The 17,633-nt window shown below is 45.0% G+C and overlaps 1 protein-coding gene across 1 annotated transcript in view; it reads right to left on the bottom strand.

The window, feature by feature from the left end:
- LOC119385752 (E3 ubiquitin-protein ligase Ubr3-like) overlaps positions 1-17,633 on the bottom strand; it is a gene marked incomplete in the record, with an annotated part of 121,881 nt that overhangs the window by 34,148 nt on the left and 70,100 nt on the right. The window contains 5 exon segments of the mRNA XM_049414088.1: positions 2,186-2,271; positions 4,881-4,966; positions 6,989-7,058; positions 8,206-8,332; positions 14,027-14,227. Of these exon segments, the coding sequence (XP_049270045.1) occupies positions 2,186-2,271; positions 4,881-4,966; positions 6,989-7,058; positions 8,206-8,332; positions 14,027-14,227 (570 nt within the window).

Raw genomic sequence — 17,633 nt, 5'->3', positions numbered from 1 at the left:
CAACATTTTCGCCTCCATCGAAAATGCAGCCGCCGCGGCCGGGATTCGATCCCGCGACCTTCGGGTCAGCAGTCGAGCGCCATAACCACTAGACCACCGTGGCGGGGTATCGTGGCCCTCTCAAGATGGCTTTTTGAGCATCATTTCCACTACTGAAATTTCTTTTAAACCTCACTGTTGCCTCCCTTCACTAGACAATAGTGTTTCAGAAATCTATACTAAAGCAGCCGCATGCCTCGTCAGTGGAACAGCCTTCTCGTTTCGTTTGTAGACAAATTGTTGGGCGGTAGGCCAGTAACTGACATAATAAAACACGTTCTCATTTAATGTTGCATCATGACTGCCCATGCTCTCCTTATATGCCAATCTATCCGATCAAGCTCAAAAGTGCAGTGAAATCATGTGGAAAGGCCGGGTGTCCAGGAAGGGGCTTTTTTTATGCTTTTAGGGCCACTTCCAAATTAGAGCACATAGGAATTAGGTTTACAGTAGAGCTGTGCGAATAGCAAAATTTTGGGTGCGAAGCGAATTCGGATAATAAAGATTGAGTGCGAATCGAATAGAATATTTTTGAATAATTTTCGAATAATTCGAAGTGAAATCACAGAAAAAGTTGCAGAGAATCCCTAAGTATGTTCTTGTGAGATAGCAACATGAAAGTGTTTCTTTTCGCTAGGTTGATGAAGCGCTGGTGGGGTCATATTTCATAGTTGTCTTTCTTAGCAAGAGTGAGGCAATGTAGAGGCCGAATTGTACTTATGTACATGATTTGGTGCAACCAAAGTGTTGCCTACAACACTTTACACGTGATAGGCAGGGATGCCATTTCCTCAGCCTCTCCTCCTCTTTCAACTGCTGTGGAAGGCCAAATGATGTGGCGGACAAGGGTGTGCTCCCTTCAAGTCCGGAGTTCCAAATCTGCCTCGTAGACGTTGATATATAAGAACATCTGAAATTTTGGATGCTAAAAAGCTTCGGCGTCAGATTTTTCGGACTTCCTGCCCAAATTTCAGGTCCAAAACAGCATAACTGAGCCCCCAAGTCTGCCACATCTTTCATCTCCATATTGGAACCAGCGTTTTCTTGAGTTAATACATTTGCGACCGTAGCGGAGCTTGAAAGGCCGCTTTGGCGCAATACGAGGGTGTGATGAGGTGAAGCATATTAAAAATCTAGGGACCACTTCCAAACGGACGTTGACTCTCTCTTGGCCCTAAGTTCGACCGTAACGGACCTTGAAAGGCAGCTTTGCCGCAGTACGGGGGTGTGAGGAGGTGAAGCATATTGAACATCTAGGGACCACTTCCAATCGGACGTTGACTGTCTCTTGCCTAAGTTCGACCGTAACGGAGCTTGAAAGGCAGCTTTGCCGCAATACGGGGGTGTGATGAGGTGAATCATATGAAAATCTAGGGACCACTTCCAACCGGACTTTGTCTCTTGGCCAAGTTCGACCGTAACGGAGCTTGAAAGGCAGCTTTGCCGCAATACGAGAGTGTAATGAGGTGAAGCATATTGAAACTCTGAAGGGGTCACTTTCAATCGGACGTTGACTGCATTTGTCTTTGGGAAGTTCGAATAGTTCGAATAGTAAAATTTCAGTGCGAATCGAATCGAATAGCAAATACTATTCGAAAAATGTTCGAAATTTCGAATATTCGCACACCCCTAGTTTACAGCTTACTCTGTCACCTCTCTTAATTATTGCACAGTGTTCACTATGGCCTGTAATAAAAAAAAAAGCTCATTAAAGTAGCTGTGAGCACAGCAGAAACGCAAAAAAGTTGTAGTGAAGCAAGTGACTGCAAGCGCAAAAAACATGGTTAATTTTTGTAGACTCTACTACAATGCGCCTCACATACGAGTGCTGCAAGAGCTGATACATACACCCTTCCGGGAAACACACTTGCGAGTTGACAGCTGCTAACAAATAATATTGCACTTCTCAACCCATTCTTTGGTCACACTAGTTCAAGGTGAATATGCATTGCAGCCAAGAAATTCACAGAAGCTTTTGACCTAGTAAATCACTCTTAGCTGACACAAATTTAGATACTGCAAGACACATCACAGTTAATCGCGAAGTTCCAATTATGGGTCACTCAATAGGAAGAAAGCTTCCGAAAACGCCATCACTGAACGGATGACGGTGACCGTGCTACCTGGTAAGGTTCTCACTGAGCACCATGCCAGTGAGTTGTGACCAAAAGGGTGCTTGCCGTCGCTCCATCCACCAGTCTGCATGTAATGCCAGCCCCCGGAACAAAGGCACTGCATATGGAAGTAAAGAACATTAGCTGCGCTCAAAAAGCAACCAGTGATGAATAAGCTAATGACTCATGGGTATACCCTTCAGTCACATTTGGTTTAGGCTCACAAGAGCGTTGCCTGAATTAAAACTTATAGTAAGGGCATAAAGCAATACACAAAGCACAGACTATCAACTTCATTGAAATATGCATCAGCAAAATGAATGCAGTCTAAGCTACTTATACCGAGTTACATCTGTTGAACATTCTAACATAGGTACTCTAGGAAAAGCCACGCAAAAGTACAGCACTGAACTACCTGTGTACCAAGCTTCTGCTCGGCTCCACATTTGATATATAAACCACTGTTCCATCATGCAACACCGCTGCAAGTACACCCGTTCTAACTGTCCTGCGATCACATTTTATCAGTGAAAATATTCACGCAGACTAAACAGCAGTGTGAGGAAAAAATGAGCAAGGTACATGTCTCAAGATACGGATGGCTCACATAACAAGTATTTGGTTTGTGCTAATGATAATGCATAATGATGGGGATGTACTTCATAAGCCTCATGAAATGCAGCTGCGTAACGCAGTGGGACACATTAATAGCAGGGAAAATTAACTACCACGTAGTGAAGCATGCTACTTGCTGCTGTTTGCTGTTAGAAAGGACTGCCATGCTGCTTCAAGAATGCTAAAGCCTTCTGGCAATATATGTGTATTCCACAAGGAAGGTGTGGCTTACAAATAAATAAGCAAATGTTCATGTTTTTGATGAAGCCCAGGAGAAACAGACCGGTGTTGATTAGAGGCAATAGCAGAGCAGCAGAGGAGGCAAAGGGGGAAGGGAAGGTGTGCAGTAGAACAGTGGGGCAGGGGGGAGGGGGGTATGAAATGAACTTATGGTCGGATACAGCATAAGGCGGGACGTGGCAATGAAATGGTAAATTTGGTCAAAATGTTCCAATTTTTTCATTATTTAAATTTTCTTGCAATCCTCAGACTATCTTTTATGTCATGGTGAAATATTAGAACAAAATAAGTGGTAGAAGTTCAGAAAAAAGCACTTTACTAATGCGCTGTCATCGAAAACTACGAAAAAAGTGGGTTTTAGAAAATGCAAATCGTGCAGCTATCCCCTGGCACAGTGCTGCCATGATGGGCATCATTGTAAAGAGGAGAGATGTGAGCTCAAGGTAGCCACAATGCTGCATATCTTCTACGAAAAATAAAACCCGCTCCCTTCCTAGTTCCATTTTCTCAGCTTTGAGGTCTATATTCTTTGAGCTCCGTTTTCCCGGCTTTCACTTTTTGTGCAGTTGCTGTCAGTCATCCTTGCGCCATTTCACAACAAATAAAAATATGACCATTTTGCTTTTTGCACTTAGATTCTAAACATTCATGAGTGCCGTAAAGCTGTCCACATTTGTCTGAACACCATACAGATTTTTATAATTGCTTTTTTGTAAAAGTTGTTAATGAGACAATATGTAAAGGACATTTAAAAATTTTTTTGTGCGCTTATTTGAACATTAAAAAAGTAAACCAACAGCTTTACGGCACAGAACGGGCCCTTGTGAATACAGTTACGCGAAAATGTTGACGAACTTATGTCGAATTCATTCATTAATTTTGGGATGACAATGAGAGTCTATCAAGTGTTGTAAATCAAAAACTACAACAGATAGCACAACAACGATTTCAGTTATGATGTCAGAATAACACATCACATCTAAGCCAAATTTCATCATTTTATCACCATAAATAACAAGAATAGTTTTCATTGCCACGTCCCCCAGAGGCTTTGCCGAGATGACTGAAGCATGCCAGACGATTGCCACAGCGACGAAAGGAAGAGTCCTGCTTAATATGTATTATCGGCATTAAATGAAACGCGAACAGCGGAGCACATGGCCAAAGCATTAGCAAAGCTATAGAGCGCGGCGTACAGTCATCACCTCCGGCAGGCATGCACATCCGGCTTGGCAGCACTGCGCGATACTCCCATAGTGCAATATTTTTGCTTGTGTTCTTGTTCTGATATGATGATAATGGTGGCTGGCAAGGGCGTGTCGAACACTTTTGGTTGTTTCACTTTTACTTTCTTTTATTTCTTTTATTTTTACTTGTTTCGAATATCAGAACTAGAACAGAGGTGTGAGTGTAGGGGGACCACACAGTACTGCCAAACCGGATGTCCGCACCTGTTAATAATGACGACTGGACGTTGTGCACTATATCCTTGCTAATGCTTGAGCCATGTGCTCCGCTGATCGTGTTTCACTTCATACCGATAGTACTTGGTGGTTTCTCCGAGAGCAGGGTCACTGACTTTGCGGCTTACGATGTCAGTTTGTAGCGCGCACACTGATTGGTGCAGGCTAGTGTGCATTCACCTCTGAGGTGGGAGTGCCGCTGCCTTCTGAAGTTGTACCTGACTATAGTTGCATGGCAAGATTTTTCGGTGTTTCTTCATTTCCTTTTATGTACACTGACCTATCTGGAATTGGTATCGAAATGACGGATCACAAGTTAGTGAGAAAAGTGTGTGCGAAGGGAGCTTCCACGCGATGCATAAAAAGTAGGCCAAGCAAACAATTCAACACAGTCCAAGATCACACTCACAGAAACATGACTGCTTCTTGACTTGTTGTGGTTGAGGTAAGCAGAGGTTTCCTTTCCTTAGCACTATCTCTGCCTCCAAGTTGGTCCTGGAATGCAGAATGACAAAATCAAGGCAATGCTGAATCCCCAACAGCAAACTGCACCTAAAACACTTGCACAACAATTTGCTTCATATTTTAGGCATGCAAACCTTATCTTACGCCTTCACTAAAAAATTCATGTCTTTGTCATTGCCATAAATGGTGCAGTGAAAAACGGGGAAACTGTTTTATTTTAATGCACTTCAAGGTTGGCTATGCCGCAAAGCAAACTATGGCGACAAAGAGCAAGATTTAAAAAATTCAGAATCTGAACATTGACAATGTGCTGCTGTCTATGTTAAAGGGGCTCTGCAACACTTTTCTAGGTAATCATCAAATGCCTTCACTAAAGGAGTTAACTGGCTCACAAATCAAATGCCAAAAAAATTTTTAGAATCCGTCAAATAGAAGTGGAGTTACAGGAATTTGTTGCTTGCTTTAAGCACTTGGTCTCTCCTTTCATAACAGCACGTGCGCTGAAAGCTGCGCATGGGGGGGGGGGAGGGGGTATGACTAGAGGCCAAGATGCTGTGTCCGTTTGTCAATGCGCGTCATGACCTTGAGGACTTTTTTTTTTAATGTGCGGCTTACTTTCTGTGTAAAAGCGAGTGCTTGCATGCGCTTGTCCAACACCCTCTAGACTTTAAGGCCTGAAGGCTGCCACCGTGACGTCACGAAGCGGCGGCGGTGGTTACTCGCCACCGAGCAGCGAAGGCTTGCGTAGGGATGTCTGCTGTGCGCTTGTCTTGGCCTTTTCTTTTGTCAGTGTTCCTGTTTGGTGCTTAGGAATTCCCTCCTCAGGAGTAAAGGAATTGCATGCAAATATTCACGGTCAAATGAGCCTCACAAATTTTAACATATTTCTTTCTTTTGTGAATAAGTAAAAGACGTGTGTTTGCTGTGAGGAGTATCAAGCACTTAAACCGAGTTTTGCTGAGCTTATGCCCTGTATTTCACCTCAGTAGTAAACAGAAATAGATATATCAAATGTCCAGGAACTTCGCATAATTTCGTTTATCGGTTCTTGGTTATACATCCGGCTGGTAGCACAAACTTGCGACTGATTGATACATCGGCCACAAAAGAGCCCGAACACGTAGTCACACCTCAAAGAAAATTATCTTCACGTAATGCATTCAGGGAAGTTCGAATGAAAAAAAAAGATGCATAGGAACAAGCTACCCTTCGACCTTAAGTAAAACTGCAAGGTTAACTGTTTCTGTGTGAAAATACGTATCTTCACGTTGCAGCTTATGATTATCTTACCTGAAAAAAAAGATGCATAGTAAATTCGAACAGAGGAAATATAAGTCCAAGGAACAAGCTAGAAAGTAAAACTTGCATTTTGGTGGTAGCTGCGAACAACTGATAGGCTATTTACAGCGGGGCCAAAGGCACTAATAAATGAGAGCACACCTCAAAGAGTGATCTTCATTTTGTCTGAATGCATTCAGCTTCTAAAACCATTCGAATGAGAGATTTCTAGCATGCTGCAGCGTTTCCAACAAGCTACCCTTCGAGAACCAGCTTCAGCTGCAAGGTTAACTGTTCGTCGTAGGCTTAAATATGCTTCTCGAGAACCAGCTTGCGCTTGCAGGAGCTGGGAAACTTCGTGAGGTGCTAATAAATGAAACTCGAGGAATCTTAAAGCACTGCTTTGCGATTGCATTTTGGAGCATTCGCAGAGCGACAAACAGCGCTACTGCTTCCAGCGTTTCCAGCTTGCCCTTCTTTGACGAGGTCAGTGCTTCTCTGCAAACAAACTTTTCTTTATTCACTGTTCTTGTTTTGACGATTGCTCAGGACTGCTTGCTTCAAACCACAGCATACCCTGCCATACTTCCACTGTCCATTGTCCGTCACATTTCTCACTCTTGAGTATTAAAATATGTTTCGGCTCGTGACACTGGTTCAGCAACGGTGATTTCAACTTGCTTCCCTCTGAAATGCCATTCCTCATCCTCGTCACTGCGTGTTTCTATTGCTCCACTACGTGGCGACTGCAATGTCACGTCAACAGCTGCTCACCCTGACACTTCTGTGCCATTGCTCTCCTCGCGCGCAGCCATGCTTTCAGCGCAGCTCCGCACTGGCGTTTCTAGAAATCGAAAAAGCACACCTTGGAAGTATATGTAGAATATCACTTCTAAGTCACTCTTGAGTTGGAAGGCGGCGTGAAGGACACAGCACTTGTATAAAAATACCGGGATAATGTCGCGCGCAGCCATTTTCAGCGCAGCTCCGCAGCAAGGAGTGAAGTTGTCGACGCTCTCAAAACGCAGGCACACTTCAAGCCATTCCTCATCCTCGTCACTGGCACTGAAGGACACAGCACTTTCGTGCCGGTGTGCCGCCGCACTTCGCCTCCGTCAAAATCAGCTTGGACACACGTTATCTCGTTCTCGGTCACCCTGAGGTTCTGTGAATGCAATGACACGAACCGACGTTCAGCCCTTGCAGGTTTCTTCGCATGAAAAATCAGAAAAATGGCGCGACTTCTTACCTTGCCCTCCGTCAGTGAACGCGCGCTGAAGACACAGCACTTGCGTTGAGCGGGCCACTTATCTCGCGGGGAAACCGGATTCCCGCTGCCGTCGCCGCCTCCACAGCTTCAGCACGCACGACGCTTTCTTCCGCCGAGTAAAGTTATCTGCACTGACAGAACCGACGTGACACGTGTGGCAGGTCTAGATCCGCGTTTGAACGGGCCACTGCGGCGGCCGCCGTTCTGTGCCGTCGCCGCCTCCATTAAATACAGCGCGCTTTTGCACTTCGAATGCCAGGTGCTGACAACGTATTTCATTTAAAGATAACTCTCATAGGGTGTGGCTTGTCGCAGCCATCCAGCGTTTGAGTGCAGGAAGAAAAATGGCGACTTTGGGTTCTTGCTGTCTTTCAGACTGAGAGAAAAGCGAATTTGCTGTTTCGAGTTGTATGTTCTCAGGTTTGCGCACTACCAATCGCTTTGCTATGATGTTTGGCTCGCTGCCGTCGCGCCTCCACTTCTCAAAAAAATGTTCTCACGGCCTGCACTTCGGCCATGGACTATTCGCGCTTCGGCCTTAAGCCTTTTTTTTTTTAGAGGGTGTTGGCACAAATACTCAATGTCGCATTTGTGTAGGAGAAAAAAAAAAAGTGAATGTGCTTCATTAGCAAACTTGTTTGAAAATAGAAGTATTGCTCATTATTGTGCTGCTTTGACTTTGGCTTAGACTGTGCAATAAACAAGGCAAACATGCTCTCACCTGGCAATAGAGCAGAGAAACAGCACCAGACCGTGTGAATTGGGCAAGCACGAGATGGTCCGATACTGACTGATGTTGCATTGGTGAGGTCTTCCATGAAGGGCCGCATCTCTTTTATCGACAGCTCCTGGATCAACACACACACATTAAGGCATAAGTGAGGGCACCGAGGCTGTGATGAATTTTTTTTCAGATCTGTGCGAATAGCAAATTTTTGGCAGCGAAGTGAATTCGAATATTGAAGTGTGAGTGCGAATCGAACAGAATATTTTTCGAATACTTCTCGAATATTTCTAGAATATTTTTCGAATAGTTCGAAGCGAAATTGCAGAAAAAAAAAGTTAGACAGGATTCCTAATCATATTCTTATGAGATAGCAGCATGAAAGTGTTTCTTTTCGCTAGGTTGATGAAGCACTGGCGGGATGTAGAGGCCGAATTCTATTTATGTACATGATTTGTGGCAACCAAAGTGTTGCCGAAAACACTTTACGCGTGATAGGCAAAGATGCCATTTCCTCAGCCTCTCCTCCTCTTTCAACTTCTGTGGAAGCCCAACTGATGTGGCGGACAAGGGTGTGCTCCCTTCAAGTCCGGAGTTCCAAATCTGCCTCGTAGACGTCGATATATAAGAACATCTGAAATTTTGGATGCTAAAAAGATTCGGCTTCCGATTTTTCGGACTTCCTGCCCAAATTTCAGGTCCAAAACAGCATTAATTGAGCCCCCACCTCTGCCACATCTTTCATCTCCATGTTGGAACCAGCGTTTTCTTGAGTTAATACATTTACGACCATAGCAGAGCTTGGAAGGCAGCTTTGCCGCAACACCGGGGTGTGATGAGGTGAAGCACATTGAAAATCTAGGGGCCACTTCCAATCGGACGTTGACTGGGTCTTGGCAAAGTTCGACTGTAACGGAGCTCGAAAGGCAGCTTTGCCGCAATACCGATGTGTGATGAGGTGAAGCATATTGAAAATCTAGGGGCCACTTCGGACGTTGACTGTGTTTTGGCAAAGTTCGACTGTAACGGAGCTTGAAAGGCAGCTTTGCCACAAAACCGGGGTGTGATGAGGTGAAGCATATTGAAAATCTAGGGACTACTTTCAATCGGACGTTGACTGTGTCTTGGCAAAGTTCGTCTGTAACGGAGCTTGAAAGGCAGCTTTGCCGCAATACCAGTGAAGCATATTGAAAAATCTAGGGACCACTTCCAATCGGACGTTGACTGTGTCTTGACAAAGTTCGACTGTAACGGAGCTTGAAAGGCAGCTTTGCCACAATACCGGGGTGTGACGAGGTGAAGCATATTGAAAAATCTAGGGACCACTTCCAACCGGACGTTCACTGTCTCTTGGCAAAGTTCGACTGTAACGGAGCTTGAAGGGCAGCTTTGCCGCAATACCGATATGTGATGAGGTGAAGCATATTGAAAATCTAGGGACCACTTCCAATCGGACGTTGACTGTGTCTTGGCAAAGTTCGACTGTAACGGAGCTTGAAAGACAGCTTTGCCGTAATACCTATGTGTGATGAGGTGAAGCATATTGAAAATTTAGGGACCACTTTCAATCGGACGTTGACTGTCTCTTGGCAACGTTCGACCGTAACGGAGCGTGAAAGGCAGCTTTCCGCAATACGAGAGTGTAATGAGGTGAAGCATATTGAAAATCTTAAGAGGTCACTTTCAATTGGACATTGACTGTATTTGCTTTTGGAAGTTCGAATAGTTCGAATAGTAAAATTCCAGTGCGAATTGAATTGAATAGCAAGCACTATTCGAAAAATATTCGAAATTTCGAATATTCGCACACTCCTAATTTTTTTCGTTAAGTGTATGAATGAGGTTCTAGTACTGTGTATCAGTACATTGAGGTATTGTACATATCTAACAGTCGTAGCATCTCTTTGAATATCCTATGCAATGTATACTACGGATATATTGACCTCCCATTCTCCACCCTTTCTAATATATTGCACACTATGCCCTTTCATCTTACTTTATTAGGCTGATACGGCCACTATGAGCCTTTTTCATTTCAAGCACGCCATGCACACTGTTAGCAAGTTCATTCAAAGAGGCGGCAGGGAAAAGCAGCACGTTTGAGTTACCACTTATTAAAAGTGTGCAGTTCCCTGCCAATGGGTCTACACCATGCGTTCCGTCACAAAGCATAAAAGATTATGCTAATTGCAGCAAAGTTTGTGGCAATGGCTATGAATGCGACTGGCTGCGTTATTTGCTGATACCGGAAGAGAGTGTGCTCTCTCCATCAAGCCACAGTCTACATGGCCAAGCGCACATTGCAGGAAAACTGGTGCAGTGGGCTGCTGCTCTCTCTATCCTATGTGCATTGCAACTTCTCTCGTTAACGTGGGATAGTGACCAGAAAACAAATGTGATTGTAGTTTGGCAATGCAGTGAACACTGGTGCTGCACTATCGTGCTTTTCAATAACGTATTAAAAGAAGCGTCGCCGTATTACGGCATTTCTTTTTTTTGTTCCCGACTGTAAACAATGGCCCCGGGAAACGCTACGAAACAAGACCATATCAACGAGGTCCTACGGTGTTTGTGCTATTGAAATGGCACAGTCTTGATGAAAGACAGCAGGCCGAAGCTTCGGTCTGGCCTGGCCTGCCATGCTACATCTCGGCGCGAGCGTTGCGGATTGCGGGCAAGACGTTTAAGCAGTCAGCTGTCAGAGAAGCAGCGAATGGTCACAGTTGCACCGAGCATCGCGGTTTGAGCACGGGCTGTCTACTGGGCAGACTGACCATACCTGCATCGAGCAATGTGGTTCCGATGCAGGTTGCCTGCTCGTCGTAATACCCAGACCGTCAAGCTCCATCTTAACCTCAGTGCCGCAGGGCGAGATGTGCCGCATTCCCGACATCACAGTGCAAGTTATATATAAATGCAGCGTGAGTTTTATCACAATGTCCTTGCTTCCTTCTCTCTTTGCATTGCACGCACAATAACTGTGACGAAGGTCCAAGTTATTTTCTTTACAACAGCCAACACTAAATGTACAAGACAGAGCACATGACGTGCACAGCCATGTTGGCTTGCTGGCTTGGCTTGTCTTATAACTATGAGTGTGCGAATATTCGAAACTTCGAATATTTTTCGAATAGCGTTTGCTATTCGATTCGATTCGCACTGGAATTTTATTATTCGAACTATTCCAACTTCCAAAAAACAAGTACAGTCATCGTCGAATTGAAAATGACCCCGAGAGATTTTCAATATGCTTCACCTCATTACACTCTCGTATTGCGGCAAAGCTACCTTTCAAGCTCCGTTTGGTCGAACTTAGCCAAGACGCAATGTCCGATTGAAAGTGACCCCTGGAGATTTTCAATATGCTTCACCTCATTACACTGTCGTATTGCGGCAAAGCTTCCTTTCTAACTCCGTTACGGTCGAACTTGGCCAAGACGCAGTCAACGTCCGATTGGAAGTGGTCCCTAGATTTTTAATATGCTTCACCTCATCACATCCCGTATTGCGGCAAAGCTGCCTTTCAAGCTCCGTTACGGTCGAACTTGGCCAAGACGCAGTCAACGTCGATTGAAAATGACCCCGAGAGATTTTCAATATGCTTCACCTCATTACACTACCGTATTGCGGCAAAGCTGCCTTTCAAACTCCGTTACGGTCGAACTTAGCCAAGACACAGTCAAGTCCGATTGAAAGTGGTCCCTAGATTTTCAATATGTTTCACCTCATCACACCCCCGTATTGCGGCAAAGCTGCCTTTCAAGCTCCGCTATGGTCGCAAATGGATTAACTCAAGAAAACGCTGGTTCCAACATGGAGATGAAAGATGTGGCAGAGGTGGGGGCTCAATTAATGCTGTTTTGGACCTGAAATTTGGGCAACTCTGAAAAATCGGACAAAATTTTATATGTTCTTATATATCGACGTCTACGAGGCAGATTTGGAACTCCGGACTTGAAGGGAGCACACCCTTGTCCGCCACATCAGTTGGGCTTCCACAGAAGTTGAAAGAGGAGGAGTAGGCTGAGGAAATGGCATCTTTGCCTATCGTGTAAAGTGTTGTCAGCAACACTTTGGTTGCACCAAATCATGTACATAAATAGAATTCGGCCTCTACATTGCCTTATTCTTGATAAGACAACTATGAAACACCACCCTGTGCCAGCGCTTCATTAACCTAGCAAAAAGAAACACTTTCATGTTGCTATCTCATAGGAACATACTTGGGGATTCTCTGCAACTTTTTTCTGTAATTTCACTTCGAAGTATTCAAAAAGTGTTTAAGAAATATTCGAAAATATTCTAAGATTATTCAATTCGATTCGCACTCAATCTTTATTATTCGAATTCGCTTCGCACCCAAAATTTTGCTATTCGCACAGCTCTACTTATAACCATTATCGTTTCGCTACTATCAATTACGATCATAGAGAATAGTTGATTGTTCACGTCATTTCATGTCATGGCCCCTTTCATCCCTTATACCACTAGCGTCCAATCCCAACAATGGCCACACGTGGATATTTAAGCGAGCCAATAATAAAGGGTATGCAGAATTGAAAATGAAAAGAACTGTTACTAAATGTGACTCCACTTAAGCAGAGCAGCACAACATTAAAAGGACAGAATGCATAGTTTCAAATTACAAGCACTTCAACAAAATTTTGCTGATAATTCATAGGGCACAGTAGGGCAAGCTGTACAAAAATGAGGATAGATAACATGCAAGACACGCAACACTGTCGCAGAACCTTGGTTTTATTTATGACAGAAGAGCAGCACAAAAAGTTATAGCAGGCAGGCACTTTTCCGGCAAACTGCTTGCTATGAATACAGTAAAACCTCCGTGAAACAATCATGGCTCATGCGAACTTTGTGTTGGTAGAAATTTTTCTTGAGTCCTGGCTAAGAACTATTACTCAGCACTAGGCTTGTGCAAATAGTAAATTTTAGGTTCGAAGCAATTTCGAAGAGAATAGTGGTTTGGTCGAATAATTTCAAAGTGAATTCGAATACTAGTATATATCACATATTATAAAGAAAAATTAGCATATTTGTCAAGACCCAACTAACCTGCACAATATTTTTTTAAAGTTGAAACAAGGCATGTGCATATATGTTATTCTTATTGGTTCAAAGGGAAGTGGAAGCAAATTTTGAATAGTAGCAGGATTTCACTTTCGATGGAATACAAGTGATAACCTGCAAAATACGTTATGTTTTAAAATTTACTATACGTAGAGCATAAAAGCCGGTATAACACACCTTTTAAACTTAAAAAATGATGAATCGATGTGAGGGTAATATGTTCATTTAATTAACCTTGAAATGGGGCTCATCACCATCAAGAAATGGTATGAGCCACAGAAATCAGGCCATCCAAGTCAAATTCCCAATGAGGCTAGCGAAGCCAAGCTCAGGAAGTTACTAATTACTACTGACTGAGTCGTGACTAATTAAACCTAAACAATTCCGATTAAGTCTAATTAGTGTTAATTATGACTATGTCTTAACACTAATTGTGTGTGATCTAACCAAGCCCACCAGAGATACTTGAGTTTCATGAGGCCTAACTATGCTAATTAATCCTTGCAGAGATTGAGCCAAGCCGGGACTAGCTAGGAGACCACCAGCTCCGTTGCGACTGAGCCTAGCGCCCCTAGAGCAAGCTGCCCACAATTTTTTTTTCCCCTCCTGTCTGCTGTTGTTGTCGTGCCTTACACCTCTAGATATGCTGAACCAACAGACCCAGTTGGTCATTCTGACAAGGTCTTACCGTACGCACTTTTGTGCTTAAACAACACTTATGAATACTCACCTCCACCATAGGCTTGTGTGAAAGCATCGCGGACAGGTCTTGCACCAGTTGAGTGTTGGGTGTCGTGCCCCTGCGTACCAGCGCACCTCTGGGTTCCTCGGGGTGCAGTGGAAGGACAGAGTTTGCAAGCTGTCTGCACAGTGGGCACCAGTACTCTCCTCGCTCAACTGCAACAGTCTGCAACCGCTGGCTCTGTTGGCTCTACAGAAAATAAATGAGAGAATAAAAGAGGCATTTTTCTTTGAGACATACACCCTGTTCCATATTAGTTAAAGGGATCCGGACACCGACCAAATGATTTGAAAACGAATGTATTGACGTTTCGGCTCCCCCACGGGAACCATGTTCACAATAAAAGATCGGCACAGCAGTTCGCCACAATGGATCAGCTCCAGCTATATACGGCCTACTGAAGGTACACAAGACCGATACCCCCTGCGGCCCATAGTGGACTTCACTCGCTCCCCGCTCCACAGGCTGTCAGGTTTTCTTCATAGGGTCATCTCGCCGCTGGTAGGCAAAGGTGCTACCTATATACGCAACATGTATGACTTCATCGAAAAGGTCAAAGACACTATAGTCGATCCGGATGAAGTCTTGGTTTCCTTTGACATTGTGTCACTTTTCACGAGTGTACCCATAGACATGGCCGTGGATGTGTGCGTCGCCGCCTTCGACATGGACCCGACATGGACACGACTCGAAGTGCACGACCTAGGCAGGCTACTCAAGTTTTGCCTGTCGAACACCTATTTTCACCTTTCAGAAGAAGTATTATCGGCAGGTACACGGTGCGGCGATGGGGGCGTCGATTTCAGTGACTGCTGCTAACCTAACAATGGAGGCTATTGAAGCTCGGGCACTTTCCTCGTTTACGCCGAAACCGAAGTGCTTTCTGAGGTATGTCGACGACTGCTTCAGTGTTTTGCAGCGGCAGAACCTCGACCTATTCACGGTTCACCTCAACAGTATGCATGCAGCAATTCAGTTCACAGTCGAAGCGGAGTCTGAGGGCCAGCTACCGTTCTTGGACGCCCTGGTGAAGTGCGATGGCTCACGCTTGTCTTTCAAGGTGTTTAGGAAGCCCACTCACACTGTGCGCTACCTGAACTACAGATCGGTGCACCCGGCATCGCAAGAGAGGTCCGTTGTTGGCTCTCTTCTTCGTCAGGTGGAAAGGGTATGCACGACAGAGGAAGATTGTGCGGGTGACAATGCAATGGTGTGGCAGGAGCTGATGGCGTGTGGTTACCCTGAGTACCTAATTGACTCAGTATGGCGCCAGTTGGCTTGTGCAGTGCCCATCAAATCTGGACCAACACAGAGACGGGCCAATATTCCATACATTCCGGGTGTAAGCGAGCCCCTTGCACGAGTTCTGCGGCCTTACGACGTGCAGGCTGCGCACGTCCGGTCCAGGAAGCTCCGGCACGAACTCGTACGTGTGAAGGACCCTATTGAAAAGGAAAGGTACCCGGGTGTTGTGTACGTCATCCCTTGCGCGGACTGCCCTTACGTCTACGTGGGGGAAACCAGCAACTTCAAACAACAGCACAAGAATGACGTCAAGAATAAACCTGTTGCGTCCAATGCCGTGGCCGAACACTGAGCAACTACCGTATTTACTCGAATCTAACGCGCACCTTTTTTCCGGAAAAACGAGTCCAAAAATCGCATGCGCGTTAGAATCGAGTACCGAAAAAAAAAAAAAGAAACTCGGTTATCGTATTGCCATCGACATTTCAAAATGGCCGCCTCCTACGATTTCTGCCATTTTTTCAGTTCGTACGTGTGCTGAGGAAATTGTCATCCCGCTCTGCGTTCGCATCGACGGCATGGAAGTGCCGGCTCCAAATACTCGACGAGTGTACCACGATGCCGCATTTAAAAGAATAATTATACATGTGCAGAGAGCCGGACGGAAATCGGGCCGCATCGCGGTCGTTCGGATATAGTTCGGAGTTCCCGAAACGTGCGTGCGAGACTGGCGCAAACAGAAGCAGATTTTTTACAGCAAAGCTTCACGAAAAGGTTTCAGTGGACCAAAGCAGGGCCGGTTTCCCGAAATCGAAGAGCGTTGACAGCGACAAGGAGTTGTCCGACAGCGACGAGGACTGATCCATTACGCGACTCGTATCGCCGCCGTAGTGGTGACAGTTTTAGCGGCAAGGCCCGCTTTCTGACTGTGTTTTACTTTTTTGAAACTTTAGTTCTTTAAAACCCAAATACATGTTCTTCTGAATGTGCGAAGTTTGACTCCTACGGACTTTCTTTCTTCTTTTCTCTCACGAAAAATGGGTGCGCGTTATAATCGATGTATTACTTTTTTATTTTTTTTGGTCGCGGAAAACGGGTGCGCGTTACAATCGAGGGCGCGGTAGAATCGAGTAAATACGGTACGTCACACGCTATCAGCTGGAAAGACGCCCGTGTGATTGCCAGGGAGAAAAATCGTGCTACGTGCCTTTATCTGGAGTCCCTGATCATCCAAACCACGCCGCACATTCCTAATCGCAACGAGGGTAATCTTCCTCGGATGTACGCCAGGTGTCTTGGTCACGTGATGTGCCGCGCTTAAAAAGGCGAACTGCTGTGCCGATCTTTTAGTGTGAACATGGTTCCCGTGGGGGCACCGAAAGGTCAATACATTCGTTTTTAAATCATTTGGTCGGTGTCCAGATCCCTTTAACTATAATATGTTTGATCCCAGCCAGACGGGTTTCCGTCATACTCTCAATTTCACCCTGTTCCATGCACTGAGCATGACTCAAAGGGGCATGCTCAGTGTGTGGAATAGGGTGTACGTCTGTAGGTTACCGTATTTACTCGATTCTACCGCGCCCTCGATTGTAACGCGCACCCGTTTTCCGCGACCAAAAAAAAAAAAGTAATACATAGATTGTAACGCGCACCCATTTTTCGTGAGAGAAAAGAACAAAAAAAGTCCGTAGGAGTCAAACTTCGCACATTCAGAAGAACAAGTATTTGGGTTTTAAAGAACTGAAGTTTCAAAAAAGTAAAACACAAAGTCAAAAAGCGGGCCTTGCCGCTAAAACTGTCACCACTACGGCGACGATACGAGTCGCGTAATGGATCAGTCCTCGTCGCTGTCGGACAACTCCTTGTCGCTGTCAACACTCTTCGATTTCGGGAAACCGGCCTGCTTTGGTCCACTGAAACCTTTTCGTGAAGCTTTGCTGTAAAAAATCTTCTGCTTCTGTTTGCGCCAGTCTCGCACGCACGTTTCGGGAACTCCGAAACTATATCCGAACGACCGCGATGCGGCCCGATTCCGTCCGTCCTCTGCACATGTAATAACTATTCTTTTAAATGCGGCATCGTGGTACACTCGTCGAGTATTTGGAGTCGGCACTTCCATGCCGTCGATGCGAACGCAGAACGGGATGACAAATCCTCAGCACACGTACGACTGAAACAACGACAGAAATGGCCGAGGCACGTAGGAGGCGGCCATTTTGAAATGTCGATGGCAATACGATAACGAGGAGTTTTTTTTTTCGGTCTCGATTCTAACGCGCATGCGATTTTTGGACTCGTTTTTCCGGAAAAAAGGTGCACGTTAGATCGAGTAAATACGGTATAGTAA

Source organism: Rhipicephalus sanguineus, chromosome 3 (genome assembly GCF_013339695.2).
Source record: "Rhipicephalus sanguineus isolate Rsan-2018 chromosome 3, BIME_Rsan_1.4, whole genome shotgun sequence".
In the NCBI taxonomy this organism is placed as follows: Eukaryota; Metazoa; Arthropoda; class Arachnida; order Ixodida; family Ixodidae; genus Rhipicephalus; species Rhipicephalus sanguineus.
Note: the sequence above shows the minus strand (reverse complement) of the source record. Positions and strands in the feature narration are given on the sequence as shown.